This window comes from Cucurbita maxima, unplaced genomic scaffold, assembly GCF_002738345.1.
Source record: "Cucurbita maxima cultivar Rimu unplaced genomic scaffold, Cmax_1.0 Cma_Scf00014, whole genome shotgun sequence".
Lineage (NCBI taxonomy): Eukaryota > Viridiplantae > Streptophyta > Magnoliopsida > Cucurbitales > Cucurbitaceae > Cucurbita > Cucurbita maxima.
Genome location: NW_019272030.1, coordinates 2,116,113 through 2,134,573, shown reverse-complemented (window position 1 = coordinate 2,134,573; position 18,461 = coordinate 2,116,113). Strand labels below are relative to the sequence as shown.

Sequence of the window (18,461 nt, the reverse complement as noted above, 5' to 3'; positions counted from 1 at the left end):
GGACGGTGTATCATCAAGTACGCTAGCTCCCAAGAGAGGAAGACTATGAGAGTGGCTAGGGAGGGAAACAAATCATTTCTTATAAGGGCGTGAAAACCTTTTCTTAGTAGACGCGATACATAATGGACCAAAGTGGACAATATTTATTAGCAATGGGCTTGAATTGTTATAAATGATCGTTTATTTCCATAACCCTACTCGTGCATATTAGGATAGATGGATCGATTCTTTTGAACATCCAATGAAAAAAAGAGGCAAAAAAAAGAGGCCCCCCATTGAAACAACATTGTTACGAGGATGATGAGTGCATGTGGGGGTCGGAGCATCTGCCTTTGTTTATGTCTCTTATGATGTCATATTACAAATCATTAACAATTTAAAATGAGTAAATAAATATAAATGGTGAGAGAGTTCCTCACAATTCATTGTGCCTCACTTGCTTTTATGGCAATGGATTCAAGTAGCCCATTGTTGGTCCTCTCCTCTCAGTTCATATGGCCTAAAGAGGATTTAGTGGACGCATATGATCAGAAGCTCACTGAGCCACACGTCGACCTTCACGGCTTCCTAAAGGGCGATCAAAAGGCCACCATCGAAGCTTCCCACCTCGTAAGGACAGCCTGCATGAAACATGGCTTCTTCCAAGTTATCAACCATGGCGTTGATCAAACCCTCCTGGCCACCGCCCTTGACAAAATGGGCCCTCTTTTTAACCTCCCTTTCCACCTTAAAACTACGGCCTCTGCCAAAATGTGGGGCTTTTCCACTGCCCATTCTAATCGCTTTTCCTCAAAGCTGCCTTGGAAGGAAACTTTCTCCTTTGGCTTTGACCATTGCAAAACCTCCAATAATGAACCCCTTGTGGTTGATTTCTTCTCTTCCATGCTCGGCCACGAATTTCAAGAAATAGGGTAAGATCAATCTATTTTAATAATGGGTTTTCTTCGTTTTACGTAAATTGTCATGAGTGTGCATTGTCGTGCGATCTTAACCGTTATTGAATAAGTAGGGCTTTATATGAGAAGTATTGCGAAGCCATGAGGGACTTGGGGCTTGCATTAACGGAGCTTTTGGGCATAAGTTTGGGCGTGGAGAGGTCGCATTTTCGCAAGTTTTTTGAGGATGGAAGCTCCATAATGCGATTGAATAGCTACCCAATATGCGAACAAGGCAGCTTGGCCCTCGGCACAGGGCCTCATTGTGATCCAACAGGCTTGACCATCCTCCACCAGGACCAGGTCGGTGGGCTTGAAGTCTTCGCCGACAACAAATGGCACACCGTTCCCCCATCTCAAAATGCACTCGTTATTAACGTGGGTGACATCTTCATGGTTAGTTCCCCAAACTAAATACAAAATCAAACCCTTTTCCTTTTCTCTCTCCTTTACATCCTTCTATTACATAATCTAACTTGCTTTTGGTCCAATACAACACAATTGAAGGACGTTAATGATTAATTATCCAAAACAAACCTATAATTTTTTTACTAGAATCATCCACCTTTACTCCCTAAAATTATTATCAGTCTCGGTTACCCGAACTTTTACTTGATAACCATTTTCTGTTATTACCTACTCGAAGCACAACCCTTATCTTGATAACCATTTTCTATAATGACTAGTAGGATAATCATTAGTGGTTGATTACCCAATACAGGTCGTGTGTAATACCATATGAAAATCAACATCCTTTTTTATTTTTTAAAATAATTATTAATGACTAGTTACCCGAAACACACTACATGTAACCCTTATCTTGATAACACATATAACATTTGCCACATGAAAATCAATATCCCTCTATTTTGCTTAAAGTGATTATTAATGGTTGGTTACTCGAAACACACTTCGTGTAACTCTTATCTTGATAACCATTTTTTGCAATCAGCACATAGAGTGACTATTAATGACCGGTTATTTGAAACACACACCGCTCATAACTCATATTCAAATTATCACTTAACCTAATTTAGGTAGAACATTTTTGTGAAGGCACTTTGTAATGGGGAATACAAAAGCTGCGTGCACCGGGCGTTGGTGAACAAACACAAGGAGAGGAGGTCGTTGGCATTTTTCCTTTGTCCGAGGAAAGACAAGGTGGTGAGGCCGCCGGAGAAACTTGTTGTCGGCGGTGGGTCGAGGAAGTATCCGGATTTTGCCTGGTCGGAGCTGCTTGAATTCACTCAGAAATATTACAGAGCCGATGCTGTAACTCTTCAAAACTTTACCAAATGGGTCGTGTCGGCGAGGCCATGTGATGTTTAGAAGCCGTGCCCCTATGGCTTCTCTGTTCGTCGGCTAATCGGAAGCTTTCATCACCTGTTTTGTTTGGTTAAGTTTGAAGCTTTATGTTTTGTACTAAAATTAAGAGAGTCCAATAATTGCGAGTGAAATAGTGGATCAATATATATCTATTGCGGTTCGAGTTCTCGGTGCCCGCATTAATTAATTAATTAAGAGGAAAACCGTTGGTGTATAATTAAGGATTCGTATCTTTACAAGACTTTGGAAAAACCAAAAGCAAAACTATGAGAGCTTATGTTCAATGCTCGATAGTATAGTTATAGTAAAATTTGAGATAGAGATTGTCAAAAAGGTGGCACTAAAACCTTGTTGACCTAAATTGAAGTGGCGTTGGTAGATATCCAGCCTGAGACCACTACTAGCGGATATTGTCTGTTTTGGCTCGTTACGTATCGTTGTCAATCTCACGGTTCTAAAATGCATCTACTAATAAGAGGTCTTCACACCCTTATAAAAAATGTTGTGTTACCCTCTCTAACCAATGTAAGATCTCCATCTCGCATACCCTCTTCTGACACCATAAGTTTAGTGTGTTGTAGGAACCCTTTGTCGATGCCAGATAGATAGTTCGAGTTGAGATTAATGATGAAAATAATTTATAATAGTGAACAGTAGATATATTCTTTAGTGAGAAAAAAAAAATATCTCCATAACGAAAACTATGGGAGATTATATCGGTGAGATCCAACAGTGAACAACTGCCCAAAAGAAAAACTGACGAAAAGTCCGTGGACCTTTAGTAAAGTACCCTACCCCTAAACCAACAACCTTTGCATTAAGTAAAACCGCTCTTGTCCCTTTCTTTTTTTTATACCGTTTATATCTTTCTTAGCTTCGTTTCAATAGAGTCTAAGGCAAAACAAAAGTGATTGTATACATATTTCTTTATCTACTTGACAAAAAGGAACGAACTTTATCACGTTTCCGAGTTTATGAATTGGATTCAGTTAGCTACGTATGCTACAATATTACTCTATGGTGCAACTTCTAAGGGCCCCTAATGGCTTTTTGATGGATGTCGATGTGTTCTTGTCCAACACACCCACATTAACGTTGTACTCCATGTCCCCCTTCTCCTTGGGGGGCCTTCCCCGGTTGTGTGCCATTAGTCGACAAGTTTGAAACCCTATTGTCTCATTGGCCGATCTTGACTCTCGTGGACACGAGGATAAATCATTGAAGATGTGAGGTGGAAGATACCTAGAAGCCAACAGCTTTTCAAAAAGGTGTGGCATTGGTTACATGCATCTTATTTCTTCAATAATTTAAATTATATTGGACCCCTACCCTATATTTCTATGCCCTTCGTCTTCTACCCCCTTCATTATGAGAGATTATTCTAGGACATGAACTAATTTTGGTACAAAGAATCTTTTAACACTTCTTTTACTCCTTAGGGCATGACTTAAATGAGTGTACAATGAATTTCGCCTCAAATGCCCGTCCTTAGTCGAGTTTTGTTTCTCGGCTGGACCGAGTTATGTGTTAAGACTTTGATTCTAATACGAGCGAGATTTCAACATCCATTAGTCCAACCCTCTTTTCCAACCCTTTATTAGGGTTTCTGAGTATGCCACGTCGCATTCCTGATTATCCAGATGCTTACGCTGGATGGAATGTCCTTAGCATTTTGACCCTTACGTTTTCGAGGCATTGATTCTCACCAATATTTGCGTCACTTAAGTTGAAATTCTCGCTTCCGTTTTGTCCACCACTGCTCGTATGAGTGCTTCCCCTTTAAGGCAGAATGTTTCCCTACCAATATATTTTTACATCTCACACCTTCATCAGATTGCTTAGCGCCTTTCATTTTGATAGTGAGTCGTTTTTATAATATAATAATAAGTAGAGTTGAGAATAATAATAGAACTGGAAGACATCGATAGTTAGAGATGAAGAATTTGACATCTAATTATTCAAACCAATAGATCATTGAAAATGAAACAAATTGAAATATAATAAAACAATTGGCGCCTTCGATTACCTTCTTTTTAAAGTTCTTTGGAATTCAAATCTTAAATTTTATTATGTGAATTCTTCGAGTTTCGGATCAGCTTCTCTTAACTATGTCTAGTAATAAAATAGGACAACTTGTTCTCACCAATACTCTACTTTTTGTTCGATTCAAACGAAATCTTTCTTTTATAAGTTTGACTTTGTGCATCTCGATGTTTGTTGACCAAAAAAAAGTCCATCAATCGAAATGATTAATTTTTTGGTTTTTTCGTTGGTCTCTCCACTTCGAAACTGATCCACAACACAACATCGATTCTCTTGTCTCAATTTTATTTTTACTTCTTTGGATTTTAAATCTCAAACCCTAATTAATAATCAACTTGAGCATAGTTTAATTGAAATTTGATTAAAAAATAAACAATAAAGAAAGACTTTTCCATGCGTTTCATATAAACACGGACCGATTAGAACTTATACTTATAACCAAATTTCAGTAGCTTGAATGAGTTCCCATCGACTTATATTAAAATATCGTCTTAAGGGGAGAGATAATGACAAAAGGGTTTGAATGGTTTGGTTTATCTCCCCCAAACAATGACTAATCTTATAATTATGATAGGTGTTGTGCCAATGAATACGTTTGTCCCCAAAGAAGGTGGATTGAGGGAAAACCCAAAAAAGACAATATATGTTAGCGGTGGATCTGCGCTGTTACAAATGGTATTAGAGCCAGACACCATATGATGTGTCAGTCTTCTCGTGGTCCTACATCGATTGGAGGAAAGAAGAGTGCCAACGAGGACGCTGGGGCCCGAAGGGAGTGGATTGTGATGTCCCACATTGGTTGGGGAGGAGAACAAACCATCCTTTATTACAAGGGTGTAAAACCTTCCAGTAGCGCAGACAAGTTTTAAAGCCTTGATGAACCTGGGAACCTACAATAATTTCTAAAGATATAAACGTTCCTCTCACTTCAAAGGTTTCCTAAGATTGAAAAGACTTCATTATTTAAACTCTAATTAATTAATAATAAGTTGATAATTAATTATACAAATGGGTGTTTAAAATTTAAACAATGATCTCATGAAATTTGTCTAATTCTCTTGAAGATTGACTTTTTCTTTATATTAATTACATAATTAGATTAATTAAAATCAAAATTAAAAGCTTCCCTTTCTTCTCAATTCCTTAAATATGATTCTAATTCAATTCCTCCGCCATTGAAATCATCCTCTCAAGTTAAACATGGGGCATTGGACACAGGCGCTTATGGCACTCATACTAATGAAGATAACCATAACAGCCGCGGCGGCCGTCGTAGCTTCTCAAGCCTTGGCCAACTGCGACGAGTGGTGCGGCAACATGCAAATCCCATATCCATTCGGCGTGAGAAAAGGGTGTTATTTGAATGAAACATTCTTAATTACATGCAACAAAACCAACGCTCCAAAGGCGTTTCTAAAAGACACCAACATCAGCGTTACTAATATCTCAATCAGCGGTGAGCTACACATGATGCAGCCCATAGTGCGGGATTGCTACAAGCATGTCAATGGTCCTTTGCTCCCCGACCAGGCCAATCTTAAGGTGCGGGCTACGTTCCCAATCGCTTATGAGAAAAACAAGTTCATCGCCATCGTCTGCAATACGTTCGGTTTAATCGGCGGGGTGCTAGACGGGAGTGCGTATGTAAGTGGGTGTGTTTCGATGTGTTCAAACGACAGTAAGATAGCTGACGGGGCATGCGTTGGCAATGGGTGCTGTCAGTTGGAGATTCCACGTGGGTTGAGTGATTTGATTTTGAGTGTGGGTAGCCTCTTGAATCACACGGATGCAATGGATTTCAATCCTTGTGGGTATGCTTTTGTGGTGGGAGATGAGGGGTTTCAGTTTTCTTCCAACTATATTACCAGCTTTGATGATGTGGAAGTTGAGGTTGTTGCTGGTTGGGCTATTGGAAACGACACAAATTTTATGTGTGGACCAAACAGTGTAAGGAATAGTAGCTTCTCCGATGATGGATCCGAATTTCGTTGCGACTGCTTGGATGGGTTCGAGGGGAATCCATATCTACCTCGAGGTTGTCAAGGTAAGAGTAGAGATGTGCACAAAATTGGTAATAGAGAAGCTCTTAGCATCTCTCTGTCACTGTCTCCTATTTCAATTTTCATCTCTGAGAAATTCTCCGTGAATATCTTGATTGGGTGATTAGATCTGAAAGAGGAAAATAATCATGTCTCTAGCCAGTTAATGGGGAGAATTTCTCATTCCTCGAGATCATCTACTCATTTAGGCTAATCTATGCATAGTAGCATGGACACGTGCTTATTCGTTAACTCTACTTAACATTTATTGGGTTATTGAGATTGTTGCTCGTAAATAGCTTACTCAATTGTTTATTTGATTGTTATACGCAGTAAAATTATATACGGTGAATGGTCATATACAATAAACAAATGGTAAACAACTATGTAGTAGAAAATTATTAAAACGTTAGTTAGTTATGTAATCTGTAAATTTTATAAACTTTTAAGTCAATATTATTCTTTACATTTTTTGCTTTTATCAGAATGAGTGTGTTATTATGCGATTCTAACACTATTATTTCTCGAGATATTGATGAATTGGGGAACTTTTGTAGACAGATGAATGTAAAGATGAGAGGCTGAATAATTGCAAGTACCTGCGATTGTCCTAAGAACTTCAAGGGAGATGGAAGACATGGGGGAGAAGGCTGCATCCGAGACGTCAAGGCTTTCACTCCGATCATAATCGGTACGTTTTCAAACCTTTCATTGAATACAAACGATACTATGAGAGTTGGAGAAGGCCACCAACAACTACAATGACACCACTATCGTTGGCAAAGGTGGGTATGGTACCGTTTACAAAGGCATCTTACACGACGGCTTGGCAGTGGCTATCAAGAAATCAAAGCTAGTGGACCAATCCCAAACCGACCAATTCATCAACGAAGTCATCGTGCTCTCCCAAATCAACCATCGCAACGTGGTTAGGCTCTTGGGGTGCTGTTTAGAGACACAAGTTCCCTCGTTGGTCTACGAGTTTGTAACCAATGGCACGCTATTCGACCACCTCCATGACAAAGCCAACCATGTGTCCCTCTCTTGGGAAACTCGCTTGAAAATAGCTTTGGAAACTGCCGGGGTTCTTTCGTATTTGCATTCTTCTGCTTCTACTCCCATCATCGATAGAGATATCAAGACGACTAACATACTTTTAGATGGTAATTACACTGCGAAGGTCTCCGATTTTGGCGCATCCAAGTTGGTTCCGATGGATCAAACTCAGCTATCCACGATGGTGCAAGGGACACTTGAGTATTTGGATCCTGAATACTTGTTGACAAGCGAGTTGACGGAGAAGAGCGATGTTTATAGCTTTGGAATTGTGGTTCTCGAGCTTATAACGGAGAAGAAAGCGGTGAGTTTCGATGGGCCGGAAGCGGAGAGGAATCTAGCCATGTATGTCCTTTGTGCAATGAAAGAGGATCGGTTGGAAGAAGTTGTGGAGAGGAGAATGGTGAGGGAGGCCAATTTTGAGCAGATAAGAGAAGCCACTAAGCTAGCAACAAAATGTGTGAGGGTCAAAGGGGAGGAGCGGCCAAGCATGAAGGAGGTAGCTATGGAGTTGGAGGGGCTGCGATTAATGCACGGTGAGCATTCATGGGTGAATAAGGATTTATCCAATGCTGATGAGATGATATGTTTGCTGGATCATGAAGCTTCAGATCCCACCCATTTTGTTGAGAGTACGAGTTTGAATAATTCCATGGGCGATAGCTTAAAAGCTCGAATTTTGTCGCACATCCACCGCGGGAGATGAAATTTATACTCCATTACCCAAATGTCACGACCAAAATGTTTTAATACCCAATTGTTGTAGGGGAAGTAGAACCAAGATCGATCGTACTCACACACCCAAAAACAAAAATTAAACAAAGAGACAAAGATTTACGTGGTTTGAAGAAAAGAAATTCCTCTACATCCACCATGGGTGGTAGTCTTATAAGTGTATCTCTTCCACTCTTACGCTACAAACTCTCTCTTACAAAGTTATCTCAATTGTCTCTAAGCAAATACAAAATACAATGATCCAGTGCTATGAACCAAAATTAATGACAATACATATGAGATGCATGAATCTATTTATCACGACAACGATCCATATATAAATATGTTCTTCTTCCACCGATCAAAAGAATGGGGAGAAGAAAGTTAGAAATTTTCTACAAACCTAACATTTCCCATAAAATATTAGGAAGCTAAACAAATTATGATCTAGGTGATCATTCCACAACAACAACAAAAAAAAACATCAAATTCAGCAAACTCAAGCTATGAAAGCATTTGTATATGTATATAATTCCAATCTCTATAGAAATATAAAGCAATCCAACGAGATTAACGGATTATCAATATCCTCCATCGCCGCCGCCGAATCTAAATCTCCCTCATTCAACACCGCCTCTCTCGCCGCAGCTTCATCAATTTTTGAACTGATCCTATGAATGCAAGTAATTTTTTCCTTCCTCATCTCACAACCCTTGGCCGGCGATCGGCTTTTATGACCAACAGTCTTCACTGACGCTCCTGTGATAAGACCGGTTGCAACCCGGCATTTCTCTCCGCTTGACCGTCTACTTGGCGACGGCGACAGAGGCCGTTGAACCTCCTTCCTGAAGCTCTTCTGGCGAACCGGCGATGGGGAAGCCTGTCGAACTCTCTTCTGGGGTGTCGATGTCGATGTCGATCTCAATACCCTTTGGGGAGACGGGTGACGCATGCGCTGTCGAACCACCACCGGGGAAACCGGGTTGAACGGAGGCAAAAAGGCGGAAGCTTTAAGGGAATTGATCCGAACAACGTGAGGGTTTTGATTGTAAGGCGACCAGAAGTAGTCATGTGGGAGAATTGGGGAACGGGAAGAGGCGGTTGAGAAAGAGCTGTTGGTTGTCGTGGTAGTTGTAGTGGAAGAGAGACAAGTGGAGGAAGAGGAGGGAGAAGGGGAAGGAGGATAAGGAGAGATTTTGTTACTAAGAGAGAGAGAAGGGGCGGCGGCGGCGGCGACGGCGACAGCCAACGGCGGCGGTTGGGGAATTACAACCAGCTTGTCTTGAACAATATTGTTGAAATCAAAAAGAGGCGACGGCGGCGGTTTGATGGCCTTGGGTTTGCATTTGCTAATGCAAGATCCCATTTTGAGATATGGGTTTGATTCAATTGGAACAGAATTGGAGAAGGGGGTTTGATTTTAGAAGGAAGGTTGAAGACATAAAGAGAAAGGTAGTGGAAAAGTGGAAGCTTTAATTTGAATTTGATTGCCGCCGATGAAAACCGTTGCACAACGGTTATATAATGGCTCCTTCTACGACCAACAAGTGCTTTTTTGTTTAAGGAAGAAAAAAAGTGCTGTCTTTAATGAAGTACTAAGAAACAACTTAATTTTAACTTTATGCTGTTTTTTTTATTATTATTATTATTATTATTTTATTTTATTTGTAGGTTTGTCTGAAAAGGTATTGGTCGGCTGATTTTGAGCTGCTGTTTGAAATGAAAGTGGGCTTATAAAATGGGCCTGAGTTGAGGTTAGCTCCTCCGTTGGAGCCCATTTCATAATGATTTATGGCCCAATCTTCTGCCTCTAAAGCTGTTGGGTCTAATTTCTTTTTTGTTTTTCTATTTTGTACAATTTTATTAAAATTATTGATGACTAAATAAATTAAAAACCTACCACTCAAGACATATTATTTATTTGGTGAATGAAAATTAAATTAATTAAATTAAAATTATTTTAATAATTTGTTTTGTAAAAATAAAACTAACTAAAAAATATTAATTTTTCTAAAGTTAATTAAACATAATTAACTACAAAATAAAAATATTATTTTGCGAAAATCGAGGCATGTTATTAGAAAAATGTGAAAAAATATGCTAATAAAAACAATACGTTTTATGAACATACTTATATATAATTTTATATTAAAATAATTTTAATAACATAATAATTAAACAAATTTACTTAAAATTTTAAAATTAACTAATTTATATTTCTAATATAACTAAAGTATATATAATATAATATGTATGGAAAATATATGTATATTGAAGTTGTTGGATCAATATGCATGTGAAAAAACTGTCTACACCCACTCTCAAATTTATGTCGGGGATTTGTAGGGTCCACACTGTAATGCCGCTGTTTGTGAAGATGAACGTGTGTGTCGTCACGTGGAATCTGGGACCTAATTTGGTAGGGTCCACGTGGGCCCGCCACGTGTTGCAAATTTAGCTAAATCTTAAATTAAAAATAATTCCGATTAAGAAATTAGAAATCATATTAATCTTAAAGATCTAAAATAAGGTCAAAATTAACTTATTTATTTTAAAATATTTAATTAAAATTGAATATATATATATATATATTATGAAACGATATTAAAATGTTTAGCATTAGATTGGAAATATTGAGAAATAAGAGCATAGGCGGATTAATTTGAACACGTGTCTATATTCTTGGTCCATAAGTTTCCTTAATAATAGAAAAATAAAAACATAAATTAAATTAAATGCAGAAGTTTGTTTGTTTATTGATTTATTTATTTTATTTTATTTTTCCGGTCCCAAACATTTATAAACTAATCCTTTATATTTCCAATTTAAAAATATAACGTCAATCTGAAAATTTACAATATGATAATACTCTAATCCACATCAAAACTGGATTCCAACTTTATCTTAATTTCTAAATACTTTTAATTTGACGTCATCAATGACTTCATCAGTGGGCCTCACTCTGAGACCATCCTCGCCCGATATTTTTTAACCCACTTAAACCATAATTCTTATGGTTGGTTTACAACAACACTCTCTGCAATGGTGGTATACACAACTGTTTACAATGGTATGATATTATCAACTTTGAGCGAGCTCTCATATTTTTTCTTTGGGCTTCCTCAAAATTAGTCGATATGTAACTTTCGTCGTCCAACAACGACAACCTCCAAGAAACTGGTAAGATACATGTTTTCCTTTTTACCTTTATTTGCTTTATGTTATTACTTTTTGGAAGCTTCGATTTAGGTTCTGACAAAGTAAGAGTCGATCAGGATCGATTTTCTTAAAAAAATGATCTTGCTACGTGTTATAAACTTGATGATATATATATATATATATATATATATATATATATATATATATATATATATATATATATATATATATATGTGATTTTTCATTATGAAAAAGAATTAATTAGTCCGTTGTTAAAGGAAATTTATCGAAAAGAAATTATTAAAATAAAATAAAATCCATCTTTTAATCATTTTAATGTGCGTCACGATTTCAGAAAGAAAATTTTAAATAAACAATGAATAATAACTCTTATAGGACACAACTATATAATTTAAATTTTTCAATAATTCATTTTACCATTGGTATATATACATATATCATTTATCTATACAATAAATATTCAATTTTTTTTTAAATTTAACATGAGTCGAAAAGAATCCGAATTAAAAATAAATTGTCTATTTGGTTATTGAAATTTATTTTATTTTTAAAGTTTTTAAAAATTTATAAGTATTATTAAAAAAAATTGAGACGAAAACAAAGTATTAATTGTTTCCATTAAAAATTAAATGATATATGTATTTTTTATTAATTTTTTTAAATAATTTGAGGGTGTTTTTAGACATTTTAAAAAGTTTAAAGATATTTTTTTTAAAATAATGGGTAAAATTTAAATGTATTTTTACTAATTTACGGCGATGTTGTACTCACATTTTAATTATTTTAAATTTATTAATAAAAAAATAATTTTTTAAAAAATTTGAGAGTAAACATGTAATTCAATTAATAAATTATTATTAATTGAATTAGATTCTTTTTTCAATTGACTATAAAATATTTAAAGATTAAAATTAAACACGTTAAAATATAGACTATATTTAAAGTAAATGGTTCTGTGTGATTGGTCAGATCCAATTCCTTATCTATACACATCTACTTTAATTATCTATTAATGGATAAATAATGGTCGGTTAGGACATTAATAATGAGTTTCCACAACTATTAAATACGAAAACTCCATTAAAAAGCACAATTCTAATCAATGGCAAAGATATGCAGCTGCGGGTCAATCACAGCCGTCAATCTTTAGTTCCGTCTTGAATTTTTTTTTCTTTAAACTTTAATGAAAAATAAAAGCTGAGCTGGAAATATGTAGGAAACATTGCTGAGCTGTACGGGTGTCAGGGTCGGTGAGTCACTCGGCAGTCACACGCTCACTGTGTTCCGTTTGCTTGGACATGAAACATTATTTAAATTTCCACTATGCCACATGTCAGCTTTCTATTGGGTTTTCCTAATATGTGGAAGTTAGTAAAAGTCGGCGTCTAAACCCTTCCATTCAAACTATAAAAAATTAAATATAATTGATAAGTTGACATTTAAAAAATAGGTCAATCCAATTAGCTCGGGTTACAATTCAATTCTACTTTTAAAATTATTAGAAAATTTAATAACATTTGATGTTTGTAATTGATATTAATGATACAGTGCGACTTATAAATGTTTAATGTTTATGTTTTATGAGATTATAGTTATTAACGTAACATATCGTGGATAATTATACCAAATTAAAAAATAGTAATGAGTTGGGTTGGATTGTGAACTATATTTGAATTGTTTGGGTGATCAACTCAATTAATCTGAAATTTTGAGTTCGTTCAAAAGATTTTCTAAATCTAAGGGCAAAAATGTATTTTTACCCTTCCAATAGCTTTTATTCGCTAATTTTTTATTAATTATTCTTACTTTTTTGGTTATGTAAAAAATAATAATAATAATGATAAAGAAAAATAACTATTGTTAATTAGTTTAAAATAACTTGCATTATTGCACGATGAATTCACAGGTAATTATCAATAATTTAAGGTTAATTAGTATTAACTACTTTGGTAATTTTCAATTATTATTTAAAGTTGGGAATGTTAGAAATAATAATAAACCGAACCAGGTTTTTTTAATACGTATTTGATTTATTAAATAAAATTCAAAAGAAAAACCGGCCAACGGTGCCGGTGGCTAGTTTTTCTCCGGCAGAGCTTTCGGATACTCTGTTTTTAATCAGTTTGAACAACGCCCCATATAAACCCCAATCTCCGGCAAATAACAGTCATAGTTTCGCACACACCACTGAACAAGAACAAATCACAGCTTTATTTAATTATATAGATGTAATTTGTCAAGAACAAGCCAAAACATAAAATGCTCTGTTTCTCCGTACATTAAACAGAGCAAAACCCACCCACCAAAACAAAACGGAAATCAAAATCTTAATACAGTTCCCGGCGGCGAGGGACGGAGGAGGGATTTAAGGAAGTCCCTTATAGAGTAGTACATCATCGTCATCACCAACTTTCTTCTTGCCGGAATTACAGTGGCAACCTTCCGTGGCTTCAAACTTGAGACGGCGGTGGCCGGAAATTTGATCGGCTTGTTACGTGGGGCAGTAGTCGAAGTCATCGGAATCTGGCTGAGGTTTGGTTGAGGATATCAGCAGTAAGGAAGAAAGGGTTGTGCTTTATAAAGGTTAGGCGCAAGGTTTCCGGGAAGCTTCGCAGCTTCGGCAATGGAAGTCATTTATTTTGACAACTTGTAAAGTCAAAATCGAAACTTCGGTGGCAAAGTTATTATTCAAAATCTCAAAGATATAAGAACATTGACTTATAATAAAATATCAAATATGATCGTATAATACCGTAAACTATAATTTAGTATTATATATATTTTATATGAATTAAAAAAATTTATTTTGATTTAACAAAATGGTTCTATTAACACATTTATCTCAAGCCAACCTACTCAACGATCTCCGCCACCACTTGAAGCATGATCGTGCTTCATTTCGTGTTCTCTTTCTTCTAGAGAGGCTAAATCGTAATTTTTAAAATGAAGTAATTGAATAAATTATTTTAAAAATTTAAAAATAAAAACGTAAATGAAAAAAACAGACATTATATAATAATAATAACAAGATATGAAAAAGGAAATTGAATGTGTTTCCGAGGTAATTATGGTAAAGGAATTTCGATAGGCATTTCTCACTTGTCCCCTTCGGGTTGGTTTTACATTATAATGTTCCACAATTCCATATTTATTGTTAAGTCTGGCAAAGGTTCGTTGGTGTTTCCTTAATCACTTTCAATATAGCATATTATATTATATTATATTATATCACATGTCTAATAACATATTAATATCCATTAAATTTAAATATATCATTAATGTAGCCAAACACACACTTTATATTAAATTTAAATATTATCATTAATGGTAGTCTCTCATTTAATGTGACGTGGAAAAGCGGTGTTTTTGTCTTATCAACCAATTCCCTTTAATATGTATATTTATTTGTCTGGTAATATTTGTATTTTTTTTTATAATAAATTCAAAATTATGAATTTTAGAGTTTATTGTAAATATTATTATTTATATGTAAGGGTAATATTTAATTTTTTAGAAATTATGTTAACCCATTATATTAAAGTTTTAATAAAAAGTAATCCGTACAAATAGAATGGGCATGTGGGTAAATAGCCCATGAATTTAGATCCGACCCGGAATATTAGTCCGGATCGGGCTCTGAAATTGACGGAGAACCTACCCGTTCGTTGCGAATACTTTACCCTGTTCGATCGAGGGTTCGAGAAGACGATGAAGCTCACATGGAAGAACAAGGGCAATAGTAAGAAGCGATCTTTCACGGCAATTTCAAGTCGTTCAAATCTTCCTTTTGAGGTTCCTGGCGAGGTGGAAGAAGATAGTAGGGTTAATCGCCAAGATAATGAAATAGACGTTAAGGCGGTAGACCGGAGAGAGGATGGAGCTTCAGAAAGTTCGTCTTCAGACCTCAAGCGTCTCGCGGAATCATTTCGGGATCAAGGCAATACGCTTGCCGAGGTGCGTGTGTTTTCCTTCAACAAATTTGACCTGAATTTGTTATGGCATTTTCATTGGAAATTTGTTTAGCTACTACTTCCTGTTCTCAATTGTACTTAAGAACAGTATCTAATTTTGAATTTTAAATTTGAAATGTTTTATCGGAGAGAATGATAACTTCCTGAGTTGAATTGAAGAGAAAATAATTGCGCTGCAAAAACCTTGCTGGTGTGTGGTCACCGAGTTTTCATTTATGAATCACACTGGTAATATTCGAAAAAACATCTCCAAATCGTATGCGTTGTTTCTTGCAATGCAACAACAGAAAATCTCCACGAACAATTTGTTCGGAACATCATCAGCCCAAAGCTATAGATACTGTTGAAACAGGGAGGCGGCTTTCTAGGGAAGAGAACTTTGTGTACCACTTTGAAAACAATGACTAATTTTGGATCTTGCATTGGTTTGAATTAAAATTTCTTGCATACTTGACATCTTGATCCTCTATCTCGGGAGAAGCATTTTGATTTGTACATCACTAACACACTGAAACAATAAACCGAACCTAATAGCAAATGAACCCTTGGTTTACGGTGCAAATTATGATTCCAGTATGTGGAACTACACCTCTGAAGCACCATTTGCAGATGATTTGTTTTAGGAAGAAGCCGTTTGCAGCTGTTAAATGAGTAAATTATGGTGTTTATTTTATGTTTGCGGTAACTGGTACTTTTATTTGCCTTCCGTGATTTGAATGGTTTACAATATATGAGATATTGATACAGATGTAAATCATTTATCGAAGAATGAAAAAAGGCACATTAGTGACGCACTTTCCTCTAAAAATTAGGTAATGGGCGAGGGAAACACACGTCTTTGAAAAGCTTACTTATTTCCATTTGTATATTTGAATGCGTTGTATTATACCAGAGGTTTATTAGGAAATCTTTTGTCGAACAAGAATGTTTCCAGTTGAACACGTATCTAGATGATTCAGATCATAGTGACTATTTGGCATTGAAATATTACTATTTGCTTCGGATCATACTGACTGTTTGGTTCATTTCTATTCAAATATGGGCTTTCTCATGAACCTTTGGGTTGGTTTTTACTAGGAGAATCGACTTAAAAATGAAGCCTGTAGGTTATCCTTTGTTTATGTTGCAGTTATAGAAATCGTTCTCAAGCATTGACATTTGGATGTTAAATATTTTGGTTAAACTCCAAGGCCATGTGCTTTTTCTTTTTTCAGAATGGGAAATTACGGGAAGCTCTGGGAAAATGGGAGACTGCTCTTACCTTGATGCCTGAAAATGCAGTTTTACATGAACAAAAGTCACAAGTTCTACTGGAGATTGGGGAAGCTTGGGGTGCTTTGAAGGCAGCAACCAGTATGTTGCTTTCAATTACCTTTTACTGTTTCGATTGTCTAAGATTTTTCATATTGGTCGGTAAGCTCTATATTGAAATAACATAGGTGATCCATGATCGGTCAATAGGGTATATGCATGGTGATATGAACTGGGTTTATTGATCAATGAAGTACAATGTCAAGGGAAGAATTCTAGAGTTTCCCCTCTCTCCCACAAGTTACCTCATAAAATGATCAGAATAAGATACCTCATAAAATGGCATTTTGTTATGATCTGGGTAATTAAGCCATACCTTTTGTTTTTCTTTTTTGTTGTTGTAAGGAACTTGCTTTTCCACATTTTTTTGTTTTTTTTTTTTTAATTTTATACGATGGCCTATATTTGAGTGTTTCATTTAATTCTATTATTAAAATAACATCAAATCTTCATGCCCTTGAAGTTGAAATATCTATTTCTGAATTCTACATTGCAGGAGCTACTGACTTAGATCCGTCATGGGCTGAGGTACAACTAATTCTTAGACTGTCAGTACAATATTAATATATCCTGCTACACCTTTTACTCTATCTTTGAAAACATCGCGCCTTCTTTTTCGTCTTCCATGGGTTTTGTCTTGGGGGATTCTATCCATTTAATTGCCTATTTTCTGTTGGGAACTTGAGTCTGGTATTCATTTGCTCCATATAGTTGGATAGAACCATTTAGATCTATTTCTCTCGTAGACCAATGGCACATTGCTCTATTATGGGAAGTTTACACACACTTATAGATTCAATGTTTTAATACCTTTCTTGGATCTCCCATCCAAGATCAGCTTCTTTTGCATTGGGTGTCTCTAGTAAGCAGTAAACAATTTTCTAGCTGACGACCTTTCCTTCTTGAGCTGATTTGCCGAGAATTTAAACATTTAAATTTCCTCATTCATCGTGCTATTGACCTATGTTCAGTAAATGTGAAGAAGCTAGACTCATTTGTTAGTTTCTCAACTGATTTCTTGTCTCTTTTGATTTTGAATACAATTAGGCGTGGATCACTCTTGGTAGAGCACAGTTAAACTTTGGGGAACCTGATAGTGCTATAGAGAGCTTTGACAGAGCATTGGCCATTAAGGTACAGTGATTTTGCCTGGTTCATCATTTTGTATTTATACTAGTGTTTACACTACGTTCCTTGTCCTGACACGATCGATCTGTCTAGTATACTTGCACGGTCAGTTAAAATCTAGCCTTCATAATAGTATCCCAAAGAAACTGTATAAACGGTGACAGTTTCGATTGTTAATATACCAGCCATTTTGGGAGCTGGGCTCAGTCAAAAGCTCTTGCATCATTTATCGTCCAACCAGCGCCCTCTTCGGCCTGATTGTTCATTACTGAATTTAAAGTTAAGAAACATGATTTATTCCCAAAAGCCCTTATAACTTACGGTCAAAGTCCATTAAAGCTTTGCTCTATAAGACATTGATTTGTTTTCCCGATCCCACATATTTTATGGTGAAGTAAAACTTTCTGTTGTGCACAGCCTGATTCTGGGGATGCCCAAGATGATCGAAAAACTGCAATGCATCTAATAAAGCGGCGAAAGCAGCTCCATTCAGCTGGGTTGAGCAGTTCTGAAAATCGTTATTTTGTGGGAGATAAGTTGAACAACGTTGACGATTTATGAAAGTGTAATCTGAAAAGGAATAGGATGAAGTTTCTAATTTAGGTTCTTAAAGCAGAGCTAGAGTTCCCCCATGGCCAAAAGCAGCGTGTACCTCCTAAATTCATTGAAATCGCAGATAGTCAAGTCCTCTTCTTGTTTTTTTTTTTTTTTTTTTTTTTTTTTTTTTTTTTTTTTTTTTTTTTTTTTTTTTTTTTTTT

The 18,461-nt window shown here is 35.9% G+C and overlaps 4 protein-coding genes and 1 pseudogene across 4 annotated transcripts in view; 3 read left to right on the top strand and 2 right to left on the bottom strand.

Annotated features, from left to right (window-relative positions):
* The first annotated feature begins 450 nt into the window (after window positions 1-450).
* On the top strand, window positions 451-2,264 carry LOC111489390 (gibberellin 20 oxidase 3-like). Its single transcript, XM_023137582.1, has 3 exons — window positions 451-911; window positions 1,010-1,331; window positions 1,992-2,264. Exons 1-3 carry the CDS (start codon window positions 451-453, stop codon window positions 2,262-2,264), a joined length of 1,056 nt encoding a protein of 351 aa, XP_022993350.1.
* A 3,191-nt stretch (window positions 2,265-5,455) lies between these two features.
* Window positions 5,456-8,170, top strand: LOC111489790 (annotated as a pseudogene).
* A 484-nt stretch (window positions 8,171-8,654) lies between these two features.
* LOC111489389 lies at window positions 8,655-9,065 on the bottom strand. Its single transcript, XM_023137581.1, has one exon. It carries the CDS (start codon window positions 9,063-9,065, stop codon window positions 8,655-8,657), a length of 411 nt encoding a protein of 136 aa, XP_022993349.1.
* A 5,880-nt stretch (window positions 9,066-14,945) lies between these two features.
* Window positions 14,946-18,461, top strand: part of LOC111489781 (tetratricopeptide repeat protein 33) — a 4,116-nt gene continuing 600 nt past the window's right edge. Inside the window, exons 1-5 of the mRNA XM_023138163.1 lie at window positions 14,946-15,247; window positions 16,479-16,617; window positions 17,072-17,103; window positions 17,623-17,709; window positions 18,121-18,384. Of these exons, the coding sequence (XP_022993931.1) occupies window positions 15,002-15,247; window positions 16,479-16,617; window positions 17,072-17,103; window positions 17,623-17,709; window positions 18,121-18,264 (648 nt within the window). The 5' untranslated portion in view covers window positions 14,946-15,001 and the 3' untranslated portion in view covers window positions 18,265-18,384. The remainder of the gene's footprint in view (window positions 15,248-16,478; window positions 16,618-17,071; window positions 17,104-17,622; window positions 17,710-18,120; window positions 18,385-18,461) is intronic.
* LOC111489737 overlaps window positions 16,860-18,461 on the bottom strand; it is a 9,616-nt gene continuing 8,014 nt past the window's right edge. Inside the window, exon 12 of the transcript XR_002719430.1 lies at window positions 16,860-16,872. The gene's annotated coding sequence lies outside the window, so the exon portion shown is untranslated. The remainder of the gene's footprint in view (window positions 16,873-18,461) is intronic.